Source organism: Protopterus annectens, chromosome 13.part0 (genome assembly GCF_019279795.1).
Source record: "Protopterus annectens isolate FY-2018-M chromosome 13.part0, PAN1.0, whole genome shotgun sequence".
Taxonomy (NCBI): domain Eukaryota; kingdom Metazoa; phylum Chordata; order Ceratodontiformes; family Protopteridae; genus Protopterus; species Protopterus annectens.
The window spans coordinates 146,506,698-146,532,189 of NC_056747.1; the positions used below are offsets into that span (position 1 = coordinate 146,506,698).

Below are 25,492 nucleotides of genomic sequence, written 5' to 3' on the forward strand. Positions count from 1 at the left end.
AAAAGTCGCTGACGAATAAACAGGCTTCCCAAACTATCCACCGACCTGGACACCTTGTCCGGAGGGTGGACTGAGGAATTCTCCTGTGCTAGTTCCTTCTTGGTGGCTACTGCGACCACCATAGTGTCAATGGTGGCTCCTTTAGACCACAGTTGTCTGTCGGTGGGAGGAGACAGAATCTTGTCAGGGCGTTTGGGGATAGGCTCTACGGTGTCAGGCTCCTTCCATGCCCGCGTGGTGATAAGGTCTACCAAGGGATCCGCTGACGGGGACACCCAGGAAGTAGATGGGCCCGTGCCAAAGGCCTCCAGGAACACAGACTCATCTGTAGAAGGTTTTGGGGATGACCAACCACCCCTCTGGCGGAGAATCTCCATGATGTCTCTGAAGGAGACATCTTCGGGAGGTGACCTGGGGAACCTTCTCCTTCCTCTAAGTCTGTGTCCGTAGTGAGGGACTCTGCGGAGTCCAAGTGCCTCCTTTTGCACTTGTGCTTATGGTTGCCCTCTTCAGTGGAACACTCCGAAGAGGACTCATAAACCAATCCTTGGGAGAGAACCCTCTCCACCACTTCGAACGCCGATGGAGAGCATACCTCCTTGGCACCCAGCAAGGAAGAAGCCCTCCCTGGGTCCAAAGGTAGCCTGAGGTCAAAGGGAACGGTTCGGATCCAAACAAGCCGAAGAAGAATCCGTTCCCTCGGGTCCGACTCCCTGTCCACGGCTCCGAGTGTGGATTCTGCAAGGTATGGGTCTATTTTTGATACAGGGAAGTCTACTTTAATGTATATTTTAACATACAATGATGACTCAGATTATATAACAAGGGTAATACTAAAAAATTGGGAAATCTTACAAATGGATAGGTATATTGGTTCTAAATTTAAGGATGTTCCAAAGATTGTATTTAAGAAAGATTTATCTTTTAAAAAGATCTTTGAAAAATTTTCCTTGTATAAAAATGTTACTAATAATAGGGAAATTGGCAATTTTAAATGTGGGAGATGTACTATATGTTCATACATTTTAACGACAGGGAGTAAATTAGAAGTTAATAAGCAGCAGGTATATATTATGGGACATTTTAACTGTTATAGTAAGAATGTTGTCTATCTTGCTAAATGTTTTGATTGTATGGCCTTCTATGTGGGGAAAACGAGTAGGCTATTTAGAGAGAATTTGGGAACATCTTTTAGATATGAAACATCAAAAACCCACTAATGCTATGGCCAGACATATAATGGACCATCATGATCATTCTTTTAAGTTTTGTGTCTTACAGCAAATAAATTGTGACCAGCAAAGTAGAATTTTGGATGTGCATTTGGATTTAAGTGAATTAAAATGGCAATTAAAATTGAATGCACACAATTTCCCTGGTCTAAATGAATTTTGCACTATAAAGCCTGTGCTTAAATTCAAGCATATTAACAGTAGGGCATAGTAGTACAAAGGTTTGTGATGTCACTTTATTTCATTATATTCCTTAGAAGGATTATAGTAAATGTTATTTGTAGTCGTTAGCATAAGCAGTATACGTTACATGTTTTTATTTATTTTAAAACATGAAATTAATGAATTATTTTGATTATATTGAATGTAGATTTAATATAGTATGTCATTATATAATATAATTTATATATTAATATATACATTTTATTTTATTATTTATATAGTTAAGGATTGTTACATGTTGAAATTTATACAATGTTAATAAATTGGAAAAGGTGCTTTAATATTATAATTGATTTAGTCACATGATATGTTTCATTCATTCATTACGGTATATAAGAGGTGTTTTGGGTATTTTTAAATGTTCTGAAGAAGTCTGTATTAACGTGGATGAAACCTAGGTCAATCGTTTTTACTGCTGTATTGTGTTTTACCATTGGATGTGTGTTTTTTTGGATGCATTAAACCTGTTCGTCTTGGACTTGGTTCTTCGTTTGTGGACATTTTTTGGTCATTCGGTTCCTGGTTTGCCGATGGAGAGCATACCTCCTTGGCACCCAGCAAGGAAGAAGCCCTCCCTGGGTCCAAAGGTAGCCTGAGGTCAAAGGGAATGGTTCGGATCCAAACAAGCCGAAGAAGAATCCGTTCCCTCGGGTCCGACTCCCTGTCCACGGCTCCGAGAGTCACCCGGATCCGAACTAGCCGGATCTGAGGAAATCAAGGTAACAGCCGGAGGCGAAGTTGGAGGAACCGTCGCTGAGCTACCAGCTCTAAAGAGCCTCGGATCCAAAAAATCTGAAGCAGTCACCCAGATCGGGGAAGGAGAGATGGGGAGGAAAAAGGGCATAGAGGTCCCCCCTCCAGAGGGAGAAGGGCCTGGCAAGATTTCCATCTGTATTTGGGCCTGAAGAAATCTCCGCATCATCCTGTCCATGTCTAAGTCCGATAGGCTCCGAGTCGATCGCGAAGAAGCAATCGACTTGGACCTGGCTAGTCTACGCAGTAAGGGTGAGGAAGGCCTCGGATCCGAAGATTCCAGCAGCTCCAGTGAGAAATGGGGTGATTGGAGTCGTGGAAAAACTGGCCTCGAAGTCTTAGAAGGAGGGCGAAGGAAAGGCTCCATGTCCAGGGATCTCTTGCGAGGCCTATCCCTTCTCCTTTCTTTATCCTCCCTTCGCCTTTCTCTGTCCTTGTCTTGGTCTTTTTCTTTTTGCTTGTCTGTCCCAGCACCAAAAGAAGTGGTAGTTTGAGTCCTTGTCTGGGTGGGAAATTTGGTGGGAGCACCGGAGACCGAGGCCGAAGCAGAATCCAGCATAGAAGCAGCAAGACCACCCTTGGCGACCAATTTGGCCTTTCGATCCCTGAGAGCTCTTGGGTTAAAACCAGCACAGATAGCACACTAGGTGGATAAATGGGGCACTCCCAAACAAATTACGCACAGTGTGAGACCATCAGCCGGTGAGAGCTTTTGGCCACACTCTGTACATTTTTTGAAGACTGATTTAGGCTGATCAGCCATAGTCCAAATCTGAACGCCACTCCCTACAGAAAGAATACAACACACACACACACATTCTGAGGGAAAGTGGGCCTAACAGCAACTGACAAGACAAAAAACTTTTTTTTTTTTTTTTTTTGAACCGACGAACAAAGTGGTTCAATGGGGGGAGGTAAGATACATTAACAATCACAGACACACTAAATAGGAAGAACAATCTCAACTTATTTATTCCTGAGCTCAGAGCAAAAAGACCACGATGCTCACTGTGACAAGGCAAACGAGATCTGGGGGAAGGCAGGAGATGGTGGTGGATTATGGGTAGGGGGAGGAGCTTAGAGCAGATGCTAGAAAATAATTTGCCTGCTCGGATCCAATATGGATCTGAATACCCACAGGTTACAGATAAACTGAAGTTAACTACTTCAGATCACATGTTTACATCTCAAGCCAAGTGCATTAATCTAGATAACCATGAGAAGACTGCATGCCGGCAAAACTACAAGCACTGCTGGTGATTTCCCTGCTGGGAAGGAAAGCAAACTTTTTTTTTTTTGTCTGTCAGCTGCTTGAACTGATAAAGCTGCTTTCTATTTTACCTACTCCATTTTGTTTTCTGTTTTAAGGAATCTGCTTGGCCTGGTATATTTGTTCTATGTGAGAACACATTTCTATGCTGCACATTTTACATTTTTTTTCCATTGGTTAAATTGTTTGAGTGATACTTAAATACACAGTGAATTTCTTGGTCTTTGTCTTTTCTGGGAAGACTCCACTATACGCACTGCTGGTGATTCCCTGCTAGTTACCCATCCTCCTTGAGCTACTTTTTAAACCTGGCAATTTTACTCTGACCACTATTAAAGTAAACTGAACTTTATAACCTCCTCCATTTCTACATGTTGATATCCTGAATTATTTATTTGCCTTTCCTTGTGCTTATTTTGAAAAAAAGGGGCATTTTGTTTCCCATTGTCTAGTCTACATATTTACTTGCTCTGAATTCACTATCTAGCTAGCTGTTGGATAAAGCAGTGCATTTTTCCATTCTAGCAAGGAAGTTTTTGTTTATACATCAAGATGGCACTGCATTTTCCATCTAGCACACAGTGTGGTAGCCTGCTCTGTTTAGGTTGGAGAAAACAACAGATTTTTCTGTATGTAGTTTTATTATCTGGTGGGCTTATTAATCAGCTTGTCTTGTTTTTGGTGCCTCTACAATTGATGTACAGCTGAGTGGGTCTTGGCTCATTTCTACAAAGCAAAATACATTTATTGAATAATCAAACTTTTATAAGCTGTTCAAAGTACACTGCTGTATCTGTATCCAAGTTCGTTTATGGTAGCATTTCACTCCGGTCACTCCTTTACCATGCTTTTACACTGGGAGGACTGGAATTATTCATCTGGTGGTGGTAGGTATTTGCACAGTCTGTCTAGGCAAGGAGGCACACAGGAGCCTCTAGGTGTGCTCACTGCACTGGCCAGAGGGCTCAGTCAGTTTTCTGCATTCCCAGTGCTGGTATAAATTTGGCACATCTGCATGGAGCTGTTCATTGTGCCAAATACAGATTCAAACATCTGGAAACACGGTTTATTTTCATTACACTGCAAAAGTTTACTGTGCTAGCTACCTTATTATAGTACCCAGGACCACTGCGGCTACGCAGTATGGCTGGTTGGTTTTGCTGTATATTACACCAAATAAGCACACTTCCCTCATCCAGTTACAAACACTCTCCACTCCTATTCCTTTCAAGTACATATTAGGGCCTGCAACCATGGATGGGCACTTTCCTGCTAACGCTGCATCCAGCTTGGTGGACATGAGTATCCTGAAGCAATGTAACAATTGTTTTATATGCAATGACAACCACTTAATTCTCAAATGCACAAATACAGTATGTGAGAGATGTAGTTACACATTGACATTGGAGGCTACACTCACATATGCAGAGGTGCTCACAAGTAACTTACAAACCTCACAGGCCTCTTAGGCACAGTCCTCAAAAACTCCACACATACACAAACAAGGCAATTCCCATCACAACACAAAGCCACATTTCATTGTGCCACAACTACCAAGTCAATAACGCAAAACACTCCATGCCCCAACGCTCTGGTCACCGCAGACTTCATTGCGAGACACAGAAGGTTAGAGATAGTTGCCTGTCAGGGGCCAGGACTCACCAGATTACACAAGCACTCAGGTCGCTTGCCTCTAAGTACCAGTCATAGTCCATGTGGGAATGAATGACCTGAGACGTACCTCCTTGGACTATATAAAGAGAGACATGACTAAGCTCTCAGAATGTGTGTCACAAGCAGGTATGAGCCTAGTATTCAGCAGCATTCTACCATCTCCTAGGTTGATGCCACAATACCAGCAGAAAATGACTGACATTAACAACTGGCTTAGCTACTTCTTTCATTCCAAAGGAGTCCAATACTTGTCAGCCTGGGAGGACATGGATGATGGGCCACATTGCTTTGCCAGGGATGGTCTTCACCTGTCACAGCTAGGCTTTTGAATATTGGCCAAAACATTATCCACCCCCTATAGTGTCTTTTTTAGGCACTGTCAAACAGACAAGCCTTCCAACACAACAAAAGCTACTCAGGACAAGCTAAAGTGGTCACTCCTCAGTGCTAGGAGGCTGAACAATAAACTGCACTCCCTGGAAGCTCTCCTCACCCTGGGGAATGCAGATGTCTGTGCGTTTACTGAGACACTGTTCAAAGCAATGGAAAGCACTCCAGTGGTGCATGGTTATAATGCCTTTCACACATTCTGACAACCCACTGAATATGAAAGAGCTAAAGGTGGAGGTGTATCTAGCTAGATAAAGGATAAGCATACCTCAAGACTGGTCAAACAATATGACATGCATGAGCTACTGCATGTCCAACTAACCGGAAAAATCCATTCTCCTATTCTTGCTAGCCACAGGTCTCCCACTATGAACTAGGAAACACGTACATCATACCTGAATTTATTAGAATCACTCACCATCCAGCCCAATACCATACTCATGGGTGATTTTAACCACACCGCCACTGATTGGGAGGCATACATGACCACTAACGTGGAGGCCCAAAGACTTCTTGACTTTGTAAATTCAAATGCTGTGAAGCACATAGTCTGCACTCCCACTAGGGGAACAAATATCCTACATCTGGTGCTCACAAATATTGGAGAGTGCTGCACCCCCCCCCCCAATATGTGCTATGTCCTTACTAGTAAGATCAGATTACAAAGTGGTCTCCCTTAAAATAAAGGTAAAACTAGTCCCCCCACCTAACTCCAAATACTTTAAGAACTTCTCTAAGGTAAATTATCCACTATTAAGGGATGGCAAAGTTAGTTTCCAAACTCTTCAAATTCAGAAAACATAGAAACGTATGCAGAGGCAGACACAAAAGCCCTGTATGACCATATAAACAACTGCATAAAAACGGCAGTATCAGACCGAAACAAACCCAGGTCAAACCACAAAAACAAGCAACCCTGGTGGACCCCTAGCATTAATAGGTTATACAACAAAAGAAAGAAAATCCTATTGGAAGTACAAGAAAATGTGCATAACAGAGAAATAAGTGCCCCTCTAGTCTAAACAAGTGAATCAGGGTACTAGTCAAGTCTCCGAAAGCAGACTTTGAGGTAAAAACAGCCTCCAAAGCTCAGGATAACCATAAGGCACGTTTCAGTTATGTTAGCAACCTTAACGGCAACACTAAACAAAGTACGGAATTAGTTGTAGATGGCATCTCCTTACTCAGCTGGAAGATGTAGCAAATCTACTGGCTGACAAATTCAGCTCAAATTTCACCTCCCCATCACCCCCAGATCTCCTCAAAAGTATGCTCCAACAATGCCACTGCACTCTCTTAAAGCTAAAAATGTGGCTTTAATGGGACCTGACAACATACCAGGTTGCCTCTTAAACAGCCTAAATCAGGACGTATCAGGAACATTAGGATCTCTATTTAACCACAGCCTCCAGATTGGCTTTGTCTTGATAGAGTAGAGAACAGCAACAGTCATCTCTCTGCATAAAGAGGGTCCATCTACTGATCCTGGAAATTAAACACACAATTTTGACTAGTCTTACATTTAAGGCCATGAAAAGACTAAGCATGAATCTGATAAATAATGACACATGTGACCTCAAAACATTGGACCCGACCTAAATCGGCTTCATCAAGGGTAGGTCATGCCTTCTGAACCTGGTAGATTTCTTTGAAGTCAGTAACGCCATGGATGAAGGTATAGCAGTACATACTGCCTAACTAGATCTGGCCAAGGATTTTAACAGAATTCCCCATTCAAGTATTATAAATAAACTCCCAAACTGGGCATAAATCCATGCGTCACCAGATGTATAACTAACTGGCTCACAAACAGGTCACGTGGCTAAAGTGGGTGAATCCAGATCCAGCAAGAGGCCAGCTACTACTGGTGTGCCACAGGTCTCGGCACTCTGACCACTCCTATTCGGATTATACTTCTCTGACGTCAAGGCAAATGTGAAAGGCCTCTGGCTGACTGTGTCTGCAGAAGACTGCAAGCTGGGGGCAATCACTGAATCCCCCAAGGATGCAGACATCTTTCAAGGAGGGTCTAGATCAGGCAAATGATTGGTGCCATTACCATGCCCTAAAATTAAGTGCAAACAATACATCAAACCCTTTGGGAAGTCAAACACCCCTGCAAATTACATTATCAATAGCATGCCCCTTACACTGAGCTCAAAAGTGAGAGATCGGTTTACACAGATAGATAGTAACTTGAACTTTGAATGCCACGTATCCAGAGTGGCGAGGAAATCCTTTTATGTGGCACAAATTATAAGTAAAGGTATGGCATCCAGATCCAAGGAAATTATAGTCCCACTGTACTCAGCCCTCATTAGACAAATATTAGAGCACAGTGCGCCAATTAGCATATACTTGACTAGGCACTTAAAGTAGTAAAAGCAATCTCAGAGGTTCCTCACAAAGAAAATACAGGGTTATAAACAACATGAACTATGCACATAGTCTAAAAGTCCTATTCCTTTACTCTGTCTCCTCCTGACTAATGAGGAATGACCTATGCCTTACCGGATCTATGTCAGATGATCAAGTTTTCAGAAACTCAAAAATCATACGGGCAAGACCATATAATCAAGCTTCCGAAAACTCGAACATAACAAAACACACAAAAAAAAAAAAAAATACATACCAACTCAGAGATCGCACTACACTGAAGAAAAGGGTAAATTTCCCGATCCTTGCTGTACTGCGATCTTCATTCAAAAGCTTTGAGTTTTCAAAAACTCCATCATATGGTCTAGACCATATGAATTTCAAGTTTCTGAAAACCTTATCAACTGATAGGAATCTGCTTGACCTACAAGGCATTCACAAATCCAGCTCTGGTGGAGCTGTTACACATCCACAAGTCAAACAGCATAACGGTTCATCTCATACAGGGATCTATCAGCGACTCAAACAAAACATGCTGGAGAGACATGCAACTCAGAGCTTGCCCCTATTTTGGAGCAGGCTTTCTATTCACATTAAGCACAGCCCTCCCTTGGCCCTCGTCAAACATAATTTAGATCAATGGATGGGAAATTGCAAATTCCCACCTGGGATAATGCCCATGTCCCTTATAGACAGGGGCAATCTGTAAGATAGTCAATGCACAGGCACAAATCCATGCCATCCTCTTGCCTCTAGGGGCCATATATTGAGTACAATCGGACTATATTGGCTAGGCATGTAAGAGACCTTAAGCTGTTAACCTAGTAATCTCCTATGAACCTACGTAAAATAAGAGAAATTATCTTAAATCTTCTTATAATATAATCAAGTGCACTTTTGCACTCTACCCCAGAAGCCCAAGATCACAGCATATTAACAAACTTGATACTGCTCACCCTTTCTTCTCTTACTATACTATAAAGTGTGCACTTCTTACAAATATTAAAAGTATTTAACTTTAATACCTTTGACACATATAAAGAGTCCCTGAAAAAAAAAATGCCCAGCATTCAAAATACTCCTAATTATACTATATAAAACTGCTGCACTACACAACAGCGTTTATATCATGAAATATTTTGTACAAATACTAAGAACAAAAAGTGTTTTACTTAGTTATTTTTTCTGATTTAATGTCCTTTTAAACATTAATGACAAAGTGGGCTATATGCTTTACAGTCCATCACCAAGTTTAACAAAGTCAAAAATTCCAGTTATTCTCATCCACTTTTTCTTGCAAAGCTATATTTCACAAATGTGTTTGATGCTTTACAGTCTCCCACATATTCTCTACTGTGAGTGTTGCTGGTTTTCATGTACATCTTCATCTCCATCTCCAAACACCAGCATGTGGTTCAAGTGCAAGGTACTTCTGATTTTTTCAGTTAACATTTTCCCTTTCGCAAGTATTTGTCAGTGAAACATTTCTAGTGTTCCAAAGGAAAAGTCTCTCTATGAGCTTCACTGTCAGAAAAAACAATAAGCAGAGCCCCCCCCCCACTTCTGTTTGCTGGCTCAGTTTTTGGTGGATAAGCTTTTTATCTCCTCTTTAGCCTGTTCTGCATAAAAATTCTGAAGACTGCTAGACACAGCAGCTTGAATCTCACACTTGTCTCTCGACATTCCCTAATTGCGGAGATAAATTTTCTTTTTTTCTGCCTGGTGTACAGTGAATAATCCATCCATAACCCCTTTTTCCCCATTTTTACATACGGGGTCAGGGTGTCACTTTAACAGTGACAATCATCTAGAGCCAAGATTTGCATAATGATTTTCCACAAACATTCCGTTGTTTCTGATTAGTTTTACCAGGATCAACTCTTTCTGCTAGTATGACTTCATCTTGTACAAATACACATCTTGACTGCTTTCACGTGGTTTGGTTTGGAGCATAGACTCAATGTGCATTTCAATTAACAAGTCCTGTTGCTTACTTCTGCTTTTATAAAATTAGGTTTCTCTGGTACAGCTGAAAATCTTTGTTGTTCTGTTGTCCTCTAACTCTACACCATTTTTAAAACAGCTCTTGTTAAGAAGCCTCAAACTCAGCTAGCCTTTTCTTCATTTCATCCTCTGAATTTTGCAGTTTTATCAGTTCATCTGAAGAGCTAATTACAGCTTAATCTATTTTTTAGCCTTTTGTTATTTGAGAAGCTATATTTCCTCAATGTTCAATTTATTTTAATCAATTCTGAGTACATTTTTTTTTATTCTAAATTACTGGAAGCTATCATAGCATAGCTGAAGCATAAATTGCTTTTCGCTGAACAGCTGCATGATTCTTCCCATCCATTGCTTTCTCTTCATCTTTTTTGGTTCATTTTCTTTCAGGTTCTCTACATTTCTTCTTTGTTGGCATCCTGACAGTTTACTTCCTAGCCAGTAATGGAATTTTACCCAAGTTGAGAATACCACCAGCTCTTATTTCTCAGCTTTTTTTCACACTGGGAAAGTTGAAATTAAACTGTTGATCAGTTTGCAGTCATTTTGGATATCTCCTTTCTTCTCTCTTTGACATTTATCTCTTGGAGGTCAAAATTTTTGTAAAATGACTGTGGCTGACCGTTTTGCAGAAGACTGCAAACTTGGTGCCATCATAACCCCCCAGAGAACATCAGGATCTTACACAAGGGCTTGTCACAAACAGTTGGTGCCAAAACCACGGACTGAAACAAAATGCCAAGAAATGTGTACAACTGTATCTGCTGGCAAGTATGCCCTTTGTAACTATCACACTGACAATACTCAATGTTAACTGGTCCTCTATATAGAAATCTGGGAACCTGCGTGGTGAATGAACAGTCTTCTGATCACCAGGACTCCACTATTGTAAGAAATTTCTTTTGAATTGCACAGTTTATGTCAGAGTATTCCAATGTAATGTGTCCAAGTGGACAACAAACTATAACTGAATAAAAACGGAAAATAAAAAATCCGGACCACGTAGTGAAGTAACTGTTCTTTATTAAAACACACCAACCAAACGACTAAGTGCTTTCGCTATAAAAATAGCTTCATCAGAGTCAAGTTTGGTTCATATTTCTATCCACTTAAATAGTACACTACTACCAATCATCATTCAGCAATTCAGCAATTAGTGTTGCCTCAAAAAAACACAATTTCCTCTCAAGAATAATTAATAGAATAGTTCTAATAGCTCCAAGAGTTAAACACTATGTTTAAATTCATATTATAAACTTTTAAATACTTTCTAAAAATAATATATACAAAATTATTTTGGTATATACAAAAAATACATACAAAAATGTTCAAAAATATAAATACATATTTTTATAGAAATGTGTTATGTATAAATAACCAACTACTAAAATCAACTACTTGGAATTAATGACATTTGCCCTTTGTTTTAAAACGGGCTTGATGGAAATACTGTCATTTAATCCAGGCGGGTACTGTGAATTCAGCCTCAATTGCCATCTGAATTCTTTTAATTCTACCTCAGTTTTATAACCCACCCCTCTTTCATTATAAAATACTCTTATGACAAAGAAAATAAATGTTTTAAAATTCATACACTGTTTAATATGTAAAAAAAGTGCATTATAAACATTTTCATTCCTAATCGCTCTTAGGTGTTCAGCAACCCTGTCCCTAAGCCTGCGATTAGTTTTGCCAACATAATAGGCTTCACAGGCGGTGCATGTTGCCACATATACCAGCATGGATGTATTGCAATTACATTTTCCAGGGCAAGCAATAGAAGCTTTATAATTCTTAACCATCACATACGGCCCATCATTAATGTACCTACAATATTTGCAAGCCCCCTCATTTTGTCATTAAAGAAACCTGATATCTATTAACACTGTTGTTTTTCAAGCAAATCCTTGATATTTTTTCCTCTACTATAGACTACCTTTGGTTTATAGCCCAAGAGAGTTTTATTATCATTGTCAAGACAGGAATTCCATCCTTTTTCTAAAGCTATGGTCAATTTGGGGGCTGTCACATTATAACTCAGGACCATAGCATCAGTTTTACTATTATTATTAACTGTGCCATCAACCTGAATAACATCTGCTTTCTTTAATATCAAACAGTAAAGGGTTTCTCTTTTCTTTAAAATTTCTTTCTTAACATTTGTTAACAATTTCAATGGGTAACCCCCCTCCAAAAACATACCTATTAGCTTGAAGAGTTCTTCTTCAAACTGACTGTTGTCACTAACAAGCCGAGAAACCCTCACTATCTGTCCCTTCACTATGCTCTTAGTTTGAGACCCAGGAAGGCAACTCTTACAATGCAACATAGAATTTGAATAATTTTCTTTTCTATAAATATTGCTACTTAACCCATTATTAGTTTTACACAATCTAATGTCCAAGTAATTAATTTCACTGCTATGCCAAGTATGAGTAAACCTTAAAAAAGATGTTGTCCCATTCAAATATTCAAGAAATTCTTCCATCTGCGTGATAGCCCCTTACCAGAGAATAAGTATATCGTCCAGGAATCCATTGTAGGATTTTATGTTCACCATAAACTTAGACTGGAACACATATACCTTTTCCCATTGTAAGAGAACAAGGTTCGCAAATATGGGGGTGCATCTGGCCCCCATTGCTACTCCTGTCTTTTGGTGAAAATTTCACCATCAAAACATAAAAAATTATTTTTTAAAATAAGTTCCATAAAGTCTAGTACCAAACTAATCTTATTTTTATCCATCTTATAACTACTCAAAAGACTCTCATGAAACATATTAATTCCTTCAGTATGAGGAATCACCGTGAATAGGATAATCACATTTATAGTCAAAAAAAATATAATGATCATTGTTATCAAAGGCTTTCATTCTTTCTAGGCAATGCCATGAATCCCTTAATACATGCCCGACTTCCTCCATAACAGGTTTTACACATTTGTCCACATAAGCTGCTAAGGGTTCGGTTTTCGTAACCCCGCAGCCACTATGGGTCTAAATGGTGGATTCCTGACCTCTTCATGGACTTTCGGAATGCCAAAAATAAACGGTAATCTTGGGTGTTCCACCCTTAAAAAATTATATAAGGTATGGTCTATAGAGCCATCAAGAAATGCATCAGATAAATATAAATCAATCATAGCATAAGGTCTATTAAGTTCATTTCTAGATATTCTCACGAGCAAAATTGTTAGCCCTTAATCAGGTACCAAAGGGACTAAAATTGTGGAAATTACCAATGGGTATCGAAGCAGGTACGTCAGCTTTTCGTGAACTTGTTGGGTTACTAGATAAAACTGGGCTGGAAATGTTAAATATTATTTTTCGGAATAACCAGATAAAACTAAGCCAGCTACAACAGGAAATAACATTGTTGAACAACAGTATTCTAAACGATTTGTCGTTTAGTCAGTATAAAGACAGTTACACTAAAATGCTACACAAAGTCGATGACTTTGTTATAAAGAATTCTATGAATAAACATAAGAAAATTGAAAGGGACACTAGAGAATACAAAAATAACTGTGCTATCCAGTTGGGTGGGGGCGCAGGGAATTCAATATTAATGAAAACTCTAGTGATGTTAACAACCAGAATTACCAGATGGATGATGAAACAGGAACTGGTAACACTTATGGCGTGAACTACCATTTTTCGGATCAGACATCCAAGGTGAGAAGGTCGGAGAGACTCGAGAACAAGCGGAATGGTGGGCACTGGAACCAACAAAGGGTGGGGAGCAAGGTAGAAGTTTTAAATGGACAAATTGCATTTTTTAACTTGTTCACTGATGATGAATATGATGTCACTTTGAATGCAAACAATGTAGGTGCTTGTACTGATGTTTCAACAGAAAGTTGTGCTTTAAATGTGTAGATGACATGTGTTGTGAACAAAAAACAAGGTTTTTACTACTTATAACTGTGCTGATTTTGAAATACAGGATGCTCATTTTGATCTTTTGAGTAAAGGCAACACTTTTGTGCCCAATTATCGGGCTGACACTGTGGATGTTCTAACTAGTTTAAAAGTTATATACGAGACAACTGAATTTGAGTATTTACTTTGCTACAATGACTGAGAATAGGAATGATAGCAATGTTAGTAATGTTAATGAGCAGAGATTGCAGAGGACAAGCACTTCTTCGCCCCCATATCATCATGATGTGTTAGCACTAGAAAAATTATGTGAAAGAGAATTTAGAAATAACTTGTTACAAAATTATAAAATGGTGGATAATCTAACAGTTGATGAAAGAAGTGTATTAAATGGCCTCATTAAAAATAAGGATTTGAGATGCATGAAACCGGATAAAGGGGGAGGTATGGTGGTCATGACTATGATGGATTATTGTTTGAGAATGCATGACATTTTGAATGACCATGGTACTTATGAGAGAATATCTAGAAATTAACTTAATAGAGCTTATGCTATGATTGATTTATATTTATCTGATGCATTTCTTGATGGCTCTATAGACCATACCTTATATAATTTTTTAAGGGTGGAACACCCAAGATTACCGGTTATTTTTGGCATCCTGAAAGTCCACAGAGGTCAGGAATCCAGCATTTAGATCCATAGTGACTGTGGGGGGGCAGGGGGGGGGGGTCGAAAACCAAACCCTTAGTAGCTTATGTGGACAAATGTGTAAAACCTGCTATGGAGGAAGTCGGGCATGTATTAAGGGATTCATGGCATTACCTAGAAAGAATGAGAGCCTTTGATAACAATGATCATTATATTTTTTTGACTATAGATGTGATTAACCTATTCACGGTGATTCCCCATACTGAAGGAATTAATATGCTCCATGAGAGTCTTTTGAGTAGTTATAAGATGGATACAACTAAGATTAGTCTGGTACTAGACTTTATGGAACTTATTTTAAAAAATAATTTTTTATGTTTTGATGGTGAAATTTTTCACCAAAAGACAGGTAGCAATGGGAAAAGGTATATGTGTTCCAATCTAAGTTTATGGTGAACATAAAATCCTACAACAGATTCCTGGTTGATATACTTATTCTCTAGGAAGGGGATATCATGCAGATGGAAGAATTTCTTGAATATCTGAATGGGACAACATCGTTTTTAAGGTTTACTCATACTTGGCATAGCAGTGAAATTAATTACTTGGACATTAAATTGCATAAAACTAATAATGGGTTAAGTAGCAATATTTATAGAAAAGAAAATTATTCAAATTCTATGTTGCATTATAAGAGTTGCCACCTTGGGTATCAAACTAAGAGTATAGTGAAGGGACAGATGGTGAAGGTTTCTCGGCTTGTTAGTGACAACAGTCAGTTTGAAGAAGAACTCTTCAAGCTGATGGTACGTTTTTGGAGAGGGGTTACCCGTTGAAATTAACAAATGTTAAGAAAGAAATTTTAAAGAAAAGATAAATCCTTTGCTGTTCGATATTAAAGAAAGCAGATGTTATTTAGGTTGATGGCAGAGTTAATAATAATAATAAAACTGATGCTATGGTCCTGAGTTATAATGTGACAGCCTCCAAATTGGCCATGGCTTTTGAAAAAGGATGGAATTCCTGTCTCGACAATGATAATAAAACTCTCTTGGGCTATAAACCAAAGGTAGTCTATAGTAGAGGAAAAAAATATCAAGGATTTGCTTGAAAAACAACAGTGTTAATAGATACCAGGTTTCTTTAATGACAAAATGTGGGGCTTGCAAATATTGTAGGTACATTAATAATGGGCCGTATGTGAAGATTAAGAATTATAAAGCTTCTATTGCTTGCCCTGGAAAAAGTAACTGCAATACATCCATGCTGGTATATGTGGCAATCTGCACCGCCTGTGAAGCCTATTACGTTGGCAAAACTAATTGCAGGCTTAGGGACAGGGTTGCTGAACACCTAAGGGCGATTAGGAATGAAAATGTTTATAATGCACTTTTTTTACATATTAAACAGTGTATGAATTTTAAAAAATGTATTTTCTTTGTCATAGAGTATTCTATAATGAAAGAGGGGGGATTATAAAACTGAGGTAGAATTAAAAGAATTCAGATGGCAATTGAGGCTGAATTCACAGTACCCGCCTGGATTAAATGACAGTATTTCCATCAAGCCCATTTTAAAACAAAGGGCAAATGTCATTATTAATTCCAAGTAGTTGATTTTAGTAGTTGGTTATTTCTACATAATGCATTTCTATAAAAATATGTATTTATATTTTTGTACATTTTTGTAAGTATTTTTTGTATATAACAAAATAATTTTGTATATATTATTTTTAAAAAGTATTTAAAAGTTTATAATATGAATTTAAACATAGTGTTTAACTCTTGCAGCTATTAGAACTATTCTATTAATTATTCATGAGAGGAAATTATGGAAATTATGTTTTTTTTGAGGCAATAATAACTGTTGAATGATTGGTAGTAGTGTACTATTTAAGTGGCTAGAAATATGAACCAAACTTGACGCTGATGAAGCTATTTTTATAGAGAAAGCGCTTAGTCATTTGGTTGGTGTGTTTTAATAAAGAACAGTTACTTCACTACGTGGTCCGGATTTTTTATTTTCTGTTTTTTTTCAGTTATGTCAGAGTATAACTACCAGATTCAAGGATGTAATAGCTCCTTTGAACTTGTCACTCATTAAGCCAATCATCGGGTATAATGCCACTTTTTATATGTAGTTGTCATAGGTAGAATAACCACAGCACCTTGTCACTTAAAAAAAAAATCAAGTCTTCCTGCCCCCCTCCCCCCACACAGATATACAACCAGGTCAAGTAGATGTTGATTTTTGGGCTGGCAGTGTTTTTAAATACTTTTATACTCCTCCTAGATTATTCAAACGTCTTCCTCAAGCTCCTTCAATATGATGGAGATGTGGGACTGGAGATTTGGGGACCTGACACATTTTGGGGATGTGATGTGTTGGTACCTCAAAGAAATTATTCAAAATACTTACCATAAAATGCTACAAGATGAAGTAATAAGGAGTCCTGGTCTCTCTTGATCTAGCTGGGTAAGGCTGAAGAGTTCATTTCCAGCTAATAAATCTGTCCCAGATCTTCTGTTACTGGCCTCAAAAAGGCAATAACCAGAAAATGGAAAAGTAGCGAACTTCCAAAGGAGAAACAAGGGTGTCAGATTACAAAAAATTTAGAAAGCGCTGAAAATGAAACCACAGGGTATAAAACTAAAAACAAATGGGCACCATGGATGTTTTTACTGCAAATTAACACTTTTCCATCAAATGATTGTGAGGGAAGATTAGTATTAAAGTCATTTTGTGCACCTGTGAAAGATCTGAACTGACTGATATCTTTAAAACAGGCATCTAAAATCTTAATAGCTGTGACGGTTAAAAACTTTGTTCCTTGGGTCACATTCATTATGTGAATCTTGTTTTTAATGGAGTGTTTATGTGGTTTTATACTTCTTGCAAAAACAGTTAAAAAAAGCTTCAGCATATATTGCTTATTAAATAAAGATAATAATAAATAATAAATTCCTTAGTGGTTGGTGGACTACAACAGGTTTACAAGCAGGATCAAAATCTTGAGTTTTTTTTTTTTTTTTATTAGCTCCCCCTCCTATCCCAACCCTAAGCAGTCTCGGGCTGTTCCTCCGTATCTCTCTTCCCTGGGGAATCTTAAAAGAGGCTTTAAGTAAGCCCTTTAAAATTGCAAACGTATAGTGGCTAATGTGTATCAATGCATCCCAAACCAAAAGATTTAATGCATCCAATTAATGGCCAACTGTTTTACTAAAGGGATTATTTATTTTGCCATAAAACAAGTGCAATTGTTTTTATGTGGACAAAAATGTCAGAGCTTTAGGATTCATGTCAAAGACAATGACAATTACAATAAAGCAATAATTGTCAAACTACACCTATTAACAGTGTTGATGACTGTTAACATCACAACTTCAAGTTCTCTATTTTAGGAGTGATGCATCAACGAGTACTAGGGTAGTGAAAGATAACTTACACTAAGAAATTCGGTACATATTAGCTGTACACTGGACAGTAGGCAATATAAATCACTGCCATCTAAGTGATTTTAATTTTAATTTGCAGAGTTACTTTGTATATAAATGGCAATGCATTTTAAAGTGTTTGATAAACTCTGTGTGAAGAAAGTATGTGTTTATTTAATTGCTTCCAGACTACAAAAAACAGCACTGTTCTTGCAAACCTTTAGCCTCTTGCTAGGCTCAAACAAGACCATGATCAATGCAGATGGCAATTCATGCTAACTAGGCATGCAAGGCAGTTTTGTGTGTCAGGGACAGCTTGCAAGAAGAATCCTAAAACTGGCCAAACACGGATACAAAAATAATTTATTTTTATTTTATTTTACATTTGTTGACCGGGCTAGTCTAGCTGGATACATGTCCATTTTCAGTAGAGGCCCAGAGAGAAAAGCTCCAAGAAATATAAAAAAATTAATTAATACAGAAGTTATGACAGATCAACATAAAAAAGACAATTCTTACAAGTATATAAGTAATAATTTTTTTTGTATAAATTATAATACTCGTAGTGATTAATAACATAAGCATTAATTCCGTAGAGGGTAATGTATAAGAGAGGGTGCATTATACATATATACATAAGTTTTAGATGCAATAACATAGTAAATTGAAACATAAAGGGGAGATTGTGAAGGATGTGGGATGAAAATTAGTAAAAGGAAAAAGTTAGTCAGGGTTAGTACAGGAGCATAGCCAGTGTTTGCTGAGAAATAGTTTTAGATTCCTTTTGAAAAGTGAGAGAGAAGTCTGAGAGGTGAGTTCAGAGGGTAGTTGGTTCCATAGTTTACCAAAAGAGTTACAGAACAATCATTCCTACAGGTCACATCATGCACCAATGATTCTAGACCCCACAGAGTGTCAAACAAATGCCCAGTCTCTCACACTTGGCCAAGGACCCTTGTGAAAGCTTACAGTTCTGTTTCTTAACTAGGGCTGAACAGTCCAGCAGAGTAGAAGGGGAGTGGTCAGGACAGGGCACTGACACTCATCAGGCCTGAACAACACCTGTAGCATGACAGGGTGATTCCATTCACCCACTCCATGATCAGACTTAGAACTGAACCAATCAAGAAGAAAGCAATGCAAAACATCCTGGTGTTCAATGTCATACAAGGATCTCTCCCAGGCTGCCAAAGAAATAGAGGACTAAGTGGTTAGTACCAAGTCCCAGCCCAAGGAGACATGAGAAACAGCAAATAATGCAGACCTAACATAGGCATAGGTCACATGGAGGTGTCCAAATAAAATCTCTAGTGAGATTCTGACCCATTTTGGGGTGGGGGTTAGAGGTAGTATTCTCAGTTGTTGTTCCTCCTGCCACTCTTTCAAATCTGAAAACAGAGAAAAACAAAGGACATGCAAACAACTTTTCACTGACAAGTAAATTGTGTAAGCATCAAAAAAAAAAAAAAGAAATGGTGGGTATGGGGGATTATGGTGCTTGCATGCACAATCTCTTATGTAATAGCATTAATCACAAGTGCTTGCCCATTCCATTGCAAAGATACTCCTCAAAAAAGTGCCAAATGCTGACTGGTGGAAGTCGTCCATGGGACTGATCAAGAATAGTCCCCATAGTCAGATTATTTTTAAATAATAAAATTATCTACACTACAAATTAATATTTGAAAGAGTTGCTATTACAGTGGCATTCCTTTTTTCCTGATTCACATGCGACATTTCAACCACTTTTTAAACAAATTCATAAAATAAATACAAAAAGGAATGAGAACAATCTTATATTTACTTGATTTATTTCATCCTGTGTAGCTTTCAGAGATTTAATGATCGTCTCAAGCTGTACTTTTCCTGCCTGGATGCTCTGTTCTAATTGGGTTTCCTCCTGCTGCAGTCGGTTCAGCTCAGATTTTGTTCTGTTCATTTCTTCTTCTTGAGCTTTCAAATCAGACTCCTGAGACTGGATCTGCATAGCCAGGGATGAAATCTAAAAAAAAGAAAGTTAAAATCAATGTACAAATTACCATAACATTACTTAAATAGTATCTGAAATCCAGACTTCTTTGTCCGAAGGCATTGCCTTCCTTGAGCTATTCACATCCACATTTAGAAAAGCAAAATAAGGGAAATCTTCGACACACCTCAAAGCTATAAATGGACATTTATATGTGCAAAACACTGGCATTTGCCATATATGTTTTCGGTAGCTTAAGCACTACTGTTTGAATTTCAGTTCTATGTAAATGATGCTCAGAAGCATAGCTTCTGATCCTCTGCTCCCAAATCATACACAGTGATGTAGTCACTCATGGGTAAAATGAAACTGACATGTCTTTTAAACACCGTCTATTATAATCCCACCAACACAGTATTACATATGACTGCAAATGGCAGTGTGTTGGACTTAAATCTTTCTTGGCACTACTTAGTCATCAAATGTATCACCAAGCACGTTAATCAGAAGCCCTGGCTATCTGGTGAAGTATATGAACTCCTAAAGGCATGAAATGCTACATTTAAATAAAAAAAAACTAGGATGCCCTAAGGGAGGTATAAAGGAGGCTAAGAGGACCTACAGGCATAAAATTCAGCAGCACTTCTCTGACCAAAGGGACTTCAGACATCTCTGGCAAGGCATTCAAGCCATAACAGACTACAGGCCTGCATCTTCCCCATGTAATGACAAAGAATAGTTGTGTAAAATCTTACCATAACCATAGAGGTCCTTATCTTCCATGTTGCAGTATTCCAAGTGTGGGGATTTCCTGCTCTCAGGTGACTCGTACATCGGCTCTTATACAAAAGCTTCAGCTTAGCTGCTGTAGTGTGAGTGGGACGTCACACATAGGGCCATAAACCCAGGGGCAATAAATGTGACATCTGCACGCACAATCCTCAGAACTTGAAGGCCAGCAGGCAGAGAGAATAAGGACCAGCAGGAGGTGGTGCCAGTTGTTTACAGGTGTGTAACTTAGAGACCTACTGAAATGCAGGTAGTACAGGAAGGTATAAGAGTAGGGGAAAAGTACAGTTTTGTACCTACCATAAATGTAGATGTCCGATAGGTATGCATCTGCAGTCCTAACATATGGGTTTGTCCTGCCTCAGGCAGCCCTTCGGTCGGCCGGATTCCAAAGTCTGGGTCTGGCTTCGGCTGATGTCGCACTTCACCCGACGTCATAGCTGCTGTTTATTGGGTATAAAGGCATCAGCCGACGCCATTTTCCTCAGTGTTTCTTGCCCCAGATGCCAGGTGCCCTCTAGTAAGGCTAAATTTGGATAAATGCAAATAATTCCAAACAGTAGAGAGCAAACAATATATAAAAAAATATATATATATATATATATATATATATATATATATATATATATACATACATACATATATATACATATATACAAACAAATACACCATAATAGATTCCCCCAGCTAGCTAAAAGAGGGGTAAATACCCTAGGAATACCACAGAGGGGAAGGAGAGTGGGTAATCCTGACTGCAGATGCATACCTATCGGACATCTACATTTATGGTAGGTACAAAACTGTACATGTCCTTCAAGGATGCATCTGCAGTCCTAAGATAAAGATGGTATAGTTAAGATCCCTTGCAAAACAGCAGTTGCAAAACCTGCTCGGGATCTAGAGTATAAGGGAAGATTGTAATGCTTGGCAAATGTATGCACGGAGCTCCAAGTAGCAGCTTCTAAAATGTCTTTGGTAGCCACTCCTCATAGGAAAGCTGTAGTGGTGGCTGTAGCTCTTGTGGAATGAGGTCTGATATTAGCAGGAGTTGTCTTTCCATGAAAAGAGTAGCAAAATCGAATGCAATTTCCTATCCATTTTGAGATTGTCTGTTTTGAAATTGCTTTTCCTTGCATTCCTGTTGCATATGCTACCAGAAGCTGGTCAGTTTTTCTGCTGGTCTTAGTTCTGTCCAGATAGTAGCGTAATTGTCTGTGCACATCCAAGGTATGTAGCAGTCTTTCCCCCCTGTTCTGTGGGTTGGGGAAGAATGTAGGTAAATGAATCGCTTGGTTCAATGATACTCTGGAGACCACTTTTGGCATAAAGGTAGGGTTAGTTCTCAGAGAGACTCTGTCCTGATGGAATATAAGGAAGGGTTGTACTGCCATTAATGCCTGTAACTCAGATACCCTTCTTGCTGAAGTAATTGCTAGCAGGAAAGCAGTTTTCCAAGACAAGAATTGTAATTCTGCTGTTGCTGCTGGTTCAAAAGGGGGAAGTGTTAACTTTTCCAGCACAAAGTTGAGATCCCATGTAGGTAAAGGTGGTTTCCGTGGAGGCGTTACATTTTTGATTCCTCTCAAGAACTGCCTGAGTAGAGGATGAGAGAAGACAGGAGGATCCATGTTGTATTCTGCTGAAATTGCTGATGCATGAATCTTAATGGAGGAGTAAGACAGGCCATTGTGGAACAGCTCTGCTAAATATTCCAGGATGTGTGCTATGTTTGCCAATGAGACATTTTCTCCCTTTGCTGCACTCCAAATGAGGTATCTTTTCCACTTTGCTGAATAAGTCTTCCTTGTGGAGGGTCTGCATGCCTCCAGGATAATGTCCTTAACCCTCTGAGATAAATCTGGGTTATTTTGTTTTATGCAATATTCCAAGCAGCTAGCTGCAGTGTTTTCAAGTTTGGATGTAGGATCTTGTAGTTGTCCTGTGTTAGTAGTAAGGGACATAGAGGTAGATGCCATGCGTGTGTGCGAGACATGCTTCTCAGTAGCGGGTACCAATGTTGCCTCGGCCAGTCTGGAGCTATCAGAATTACCCTTGGCTGATCCTCTCTGATCTTCAGTAGAACTTTGTACATCAAGGGAAGAGGTGGAAATGCATATGCTGTCAGGTTTTTCCAGCTGAAGGAAAGGGAGTCCACCCTCCAAGCAAGTGGGTGGTATGCTCTTGTGCAGAATTTCTTCAATTGGTGATTGTGTGGGGAGGCAAACAGGTCTATCTGTGGTAATCCCCATTTCTTTGTTATGGCTTTGAAGATATCTGGATGCAGCATCCATTCGTGAGCATCCGTGGTAGTTCTGCTTAAGGTGTCTGCTAGAGAATTTTCTTTTCCTGGTACAAATCTGGCCTGAAGTTGAATGTTGAGGTTCAGGGCCACATTCCACAGGTGCATTGCCATCCGGCATAGAGGATATGAATGTGTACCTCCCTGTTTGTTGATGTACCACATGACTGTGGTATTGTCTGTCCTTATCAGCAGATGACCCTGTTGGAGAAGTGGTCTGAATGCCTGGATCGCATGTTTCACTGCTAGCATCTCCTTTAGATTTATGTGTAGATTCAGCTGGTCTTGGGTCCATAGGCCTTGTATACACTTGTCCACCATGTGTGCCCCCCATCCTAGGTCTGAGGCGTCCGTGGTGATGGTCTGGCTTGGATGTGGTTTGTGGAAAGGCAAGCCTCTGTTCAACTGACAGGCCTGAGCCCACCACAGGAATTCTTGCTTCAGGCATGGAATTATTGGAATCTGGGCTTCTAGACTGTGCTTGTGTTGAGACCATACATTCCTTAGATACCATTGTAGCTTTCTCATATGCAGCCTGGCATGCGGAACCAATATTATGCAGGATGCCATGTAGCCCAGGGCTTGCAGGACTTTCCTTGCAGTAAGCCGAGCTTGTGTTGTTAATGTCATGAAGTAGACTGGTAGTTGCTTTTGTTTTTCTTCTGTGAGAAAAGCCATCTGAGTTGATGTGTCTAATTCTGCACCCAAGAATGTTATCCTTTGGGATGGTACTAGTCTTGACTTTTGCATGTTGACTGTGTACACCAAGGCTTGCAACAGTTGTATGACATTTTCCAAATCTTTTGTTAACTTTGCCTTGTTGTCCGCTTGTATTAGGCAGTCGTCCAGGTATGGGTAAATCTGAATTCCCTGAAGTCTGCAATGAGCAATTACTGATGCCAGGCATTTCGTGAATACTCTGGACGCAGTAGATAAGCCAAAAGGCAATGCTGAGAATTGATAATGCTCTGATCCTGCAAGAAATCTGAGGTGTCTTCTGCAATCTGGTCGTATAGGGACGTGCAGGTATGCCTCCTTGAGATCTAGAGTCACCAGCCAAGACTCCTTGCCCAGCATGGGAAGAAGTTGCTGGAGGGTCAGCATTTTGAATTTTGGAACAATGAGGTATGTGTTCAGTGCAGACAAATCTAGAAAAGGTCTCCATTGATTTTCTTTTCTTGGTACAAGGAAAAGCCTAGAGTAAAATCCTTGGCCTTGTGCCATAGGTGGCACCTCTTCTATAGCTCTCATCCTTAGTAAGTTGTTGATTTGCCTTAGAGCGTCTGTTTTTTGGCTTGGTGGTAGGTTTGGCATTCCTCTCTTTTTTGGTAGAGTATGGAAGTGAAACCTGTAGCCCTTGTCTATTGTTTGTAAAGTCCATTTGTCTCCTGTAATGTAATGCCAGTTGTCGGAGAATATGGCTAGTTTTCTGCCCAAGGGTGCTTCCAGTTGTTCCCTGGTAGGCGGAACTAGAGCCAAGTCATTGTGCCTGCCCTGTGGAAGTGGTTGTAGTTGATTCCGTGGCAGTACTTCTCTGGTTGGTAGGTTGCCACTGACGTCCCCTGTAGGCACCCCTAGATTGACCTCTGCCTCTTGGGCGTCTATTTCTGCCTCTCTGCGCTCTGGAGTTGTCTGGAAAGGACCAATTCTTCGAAGGCCAATTTCTGCTAAACCTCGGAGGTTGGACCTGTAAGAAATCCTTGACTGTTTGGACAGATTTTGCTTTTTCTTCCACCTTTTTTAGAACCTCCTGTGCAGGGGAGCATCTAGGAGTTTTGACTTAACATGGTCTGGTAAGGATTGTTCTTTTAAGCAGGCATGCCTTCGAATTACTGTTCCAGTCACAGCTGATCTAAAGGAAGCCTCCAGTGCATCATAGCCACATTTTAATAAATGGTTACTGACCTGCTGAGAGTTATGTACCAAATCCTGAAGGGACTTGCGGTCTAAAGGTTCAGGAGAAGATAGTTTTTTATTTAGCTGGTCTAACAAAAATTCCTGGTACTGAATCATGTGAAATTGACAGTTCAAGGCCCTGGCCGAAAGAGTAGCAGAAGTATAAACCTTTTTACCCCATCTCTCTAATGCTCTAGATTCCCTTTCAGAGGGAAGAGGGGTTTTGGCAGAGGCAGCTGCCACACCTTTAGGGCCCTGTGAAATGGTTTCAGGGTCTGCAACAGGAGCCTTATACAAATGGTAGTGTGTGTCCGGGACCCTGTAATATCTGTCTGGCTTGGCAGGGGCCGGAGGAAGAGAATCAGAAGCAGTGCAGGCATCATTATATGCATCATCAACAACTGTTAGTACTGGCGGAATGGCTAAAGGCCTATGCTGTGGTAAGTGTAAAAAGGTCCTTAGCCTTTTCCTTGAATCTGAAAAATCCTGGCCCTGCCATTGGATGTGTTCCCTCATAGCATGCAAGGTTTCCCCAAAGGAAAATTCTTCAGGAGGAGAAGCAGAAGGAATAGAGTCTTCTGCATCAGAATCCTCATAAGGAGAATATGGGCCTTCATGAGGGTCTGAAAGGTCTGAGTCATCCGATGAATAA

The 25,492-nt window shown here is 39.5% G+C and overlaps 1 protein-coding gene across 2 annotated transcripts in view; it reads right to left on the reverse strand.

The window, feature by feature from the left end:
• EPS15L1 (epidermal growth factor receptor pathway substrate 15 like 1) overlaps window positions 1–25,492 on the reverse strand; it is a 3,892,050-nt gene that overhangs the window by 2,009,200 nt on the left and 1,857,358 nt on the right. For both annotated transcript variants that reach the window (XM_044090736.1, XM_044090735.1), the window contains one exon: window positions 19,692–19,889. In XM_044090736.1, coding sequence (XP_043946671.1) covers window positions 19,692–19,889 — 198 coding nt within the window. The remainder of the gene's footprint in view (window positions 1–19,691; window positions 19,890–25,492) is intronic.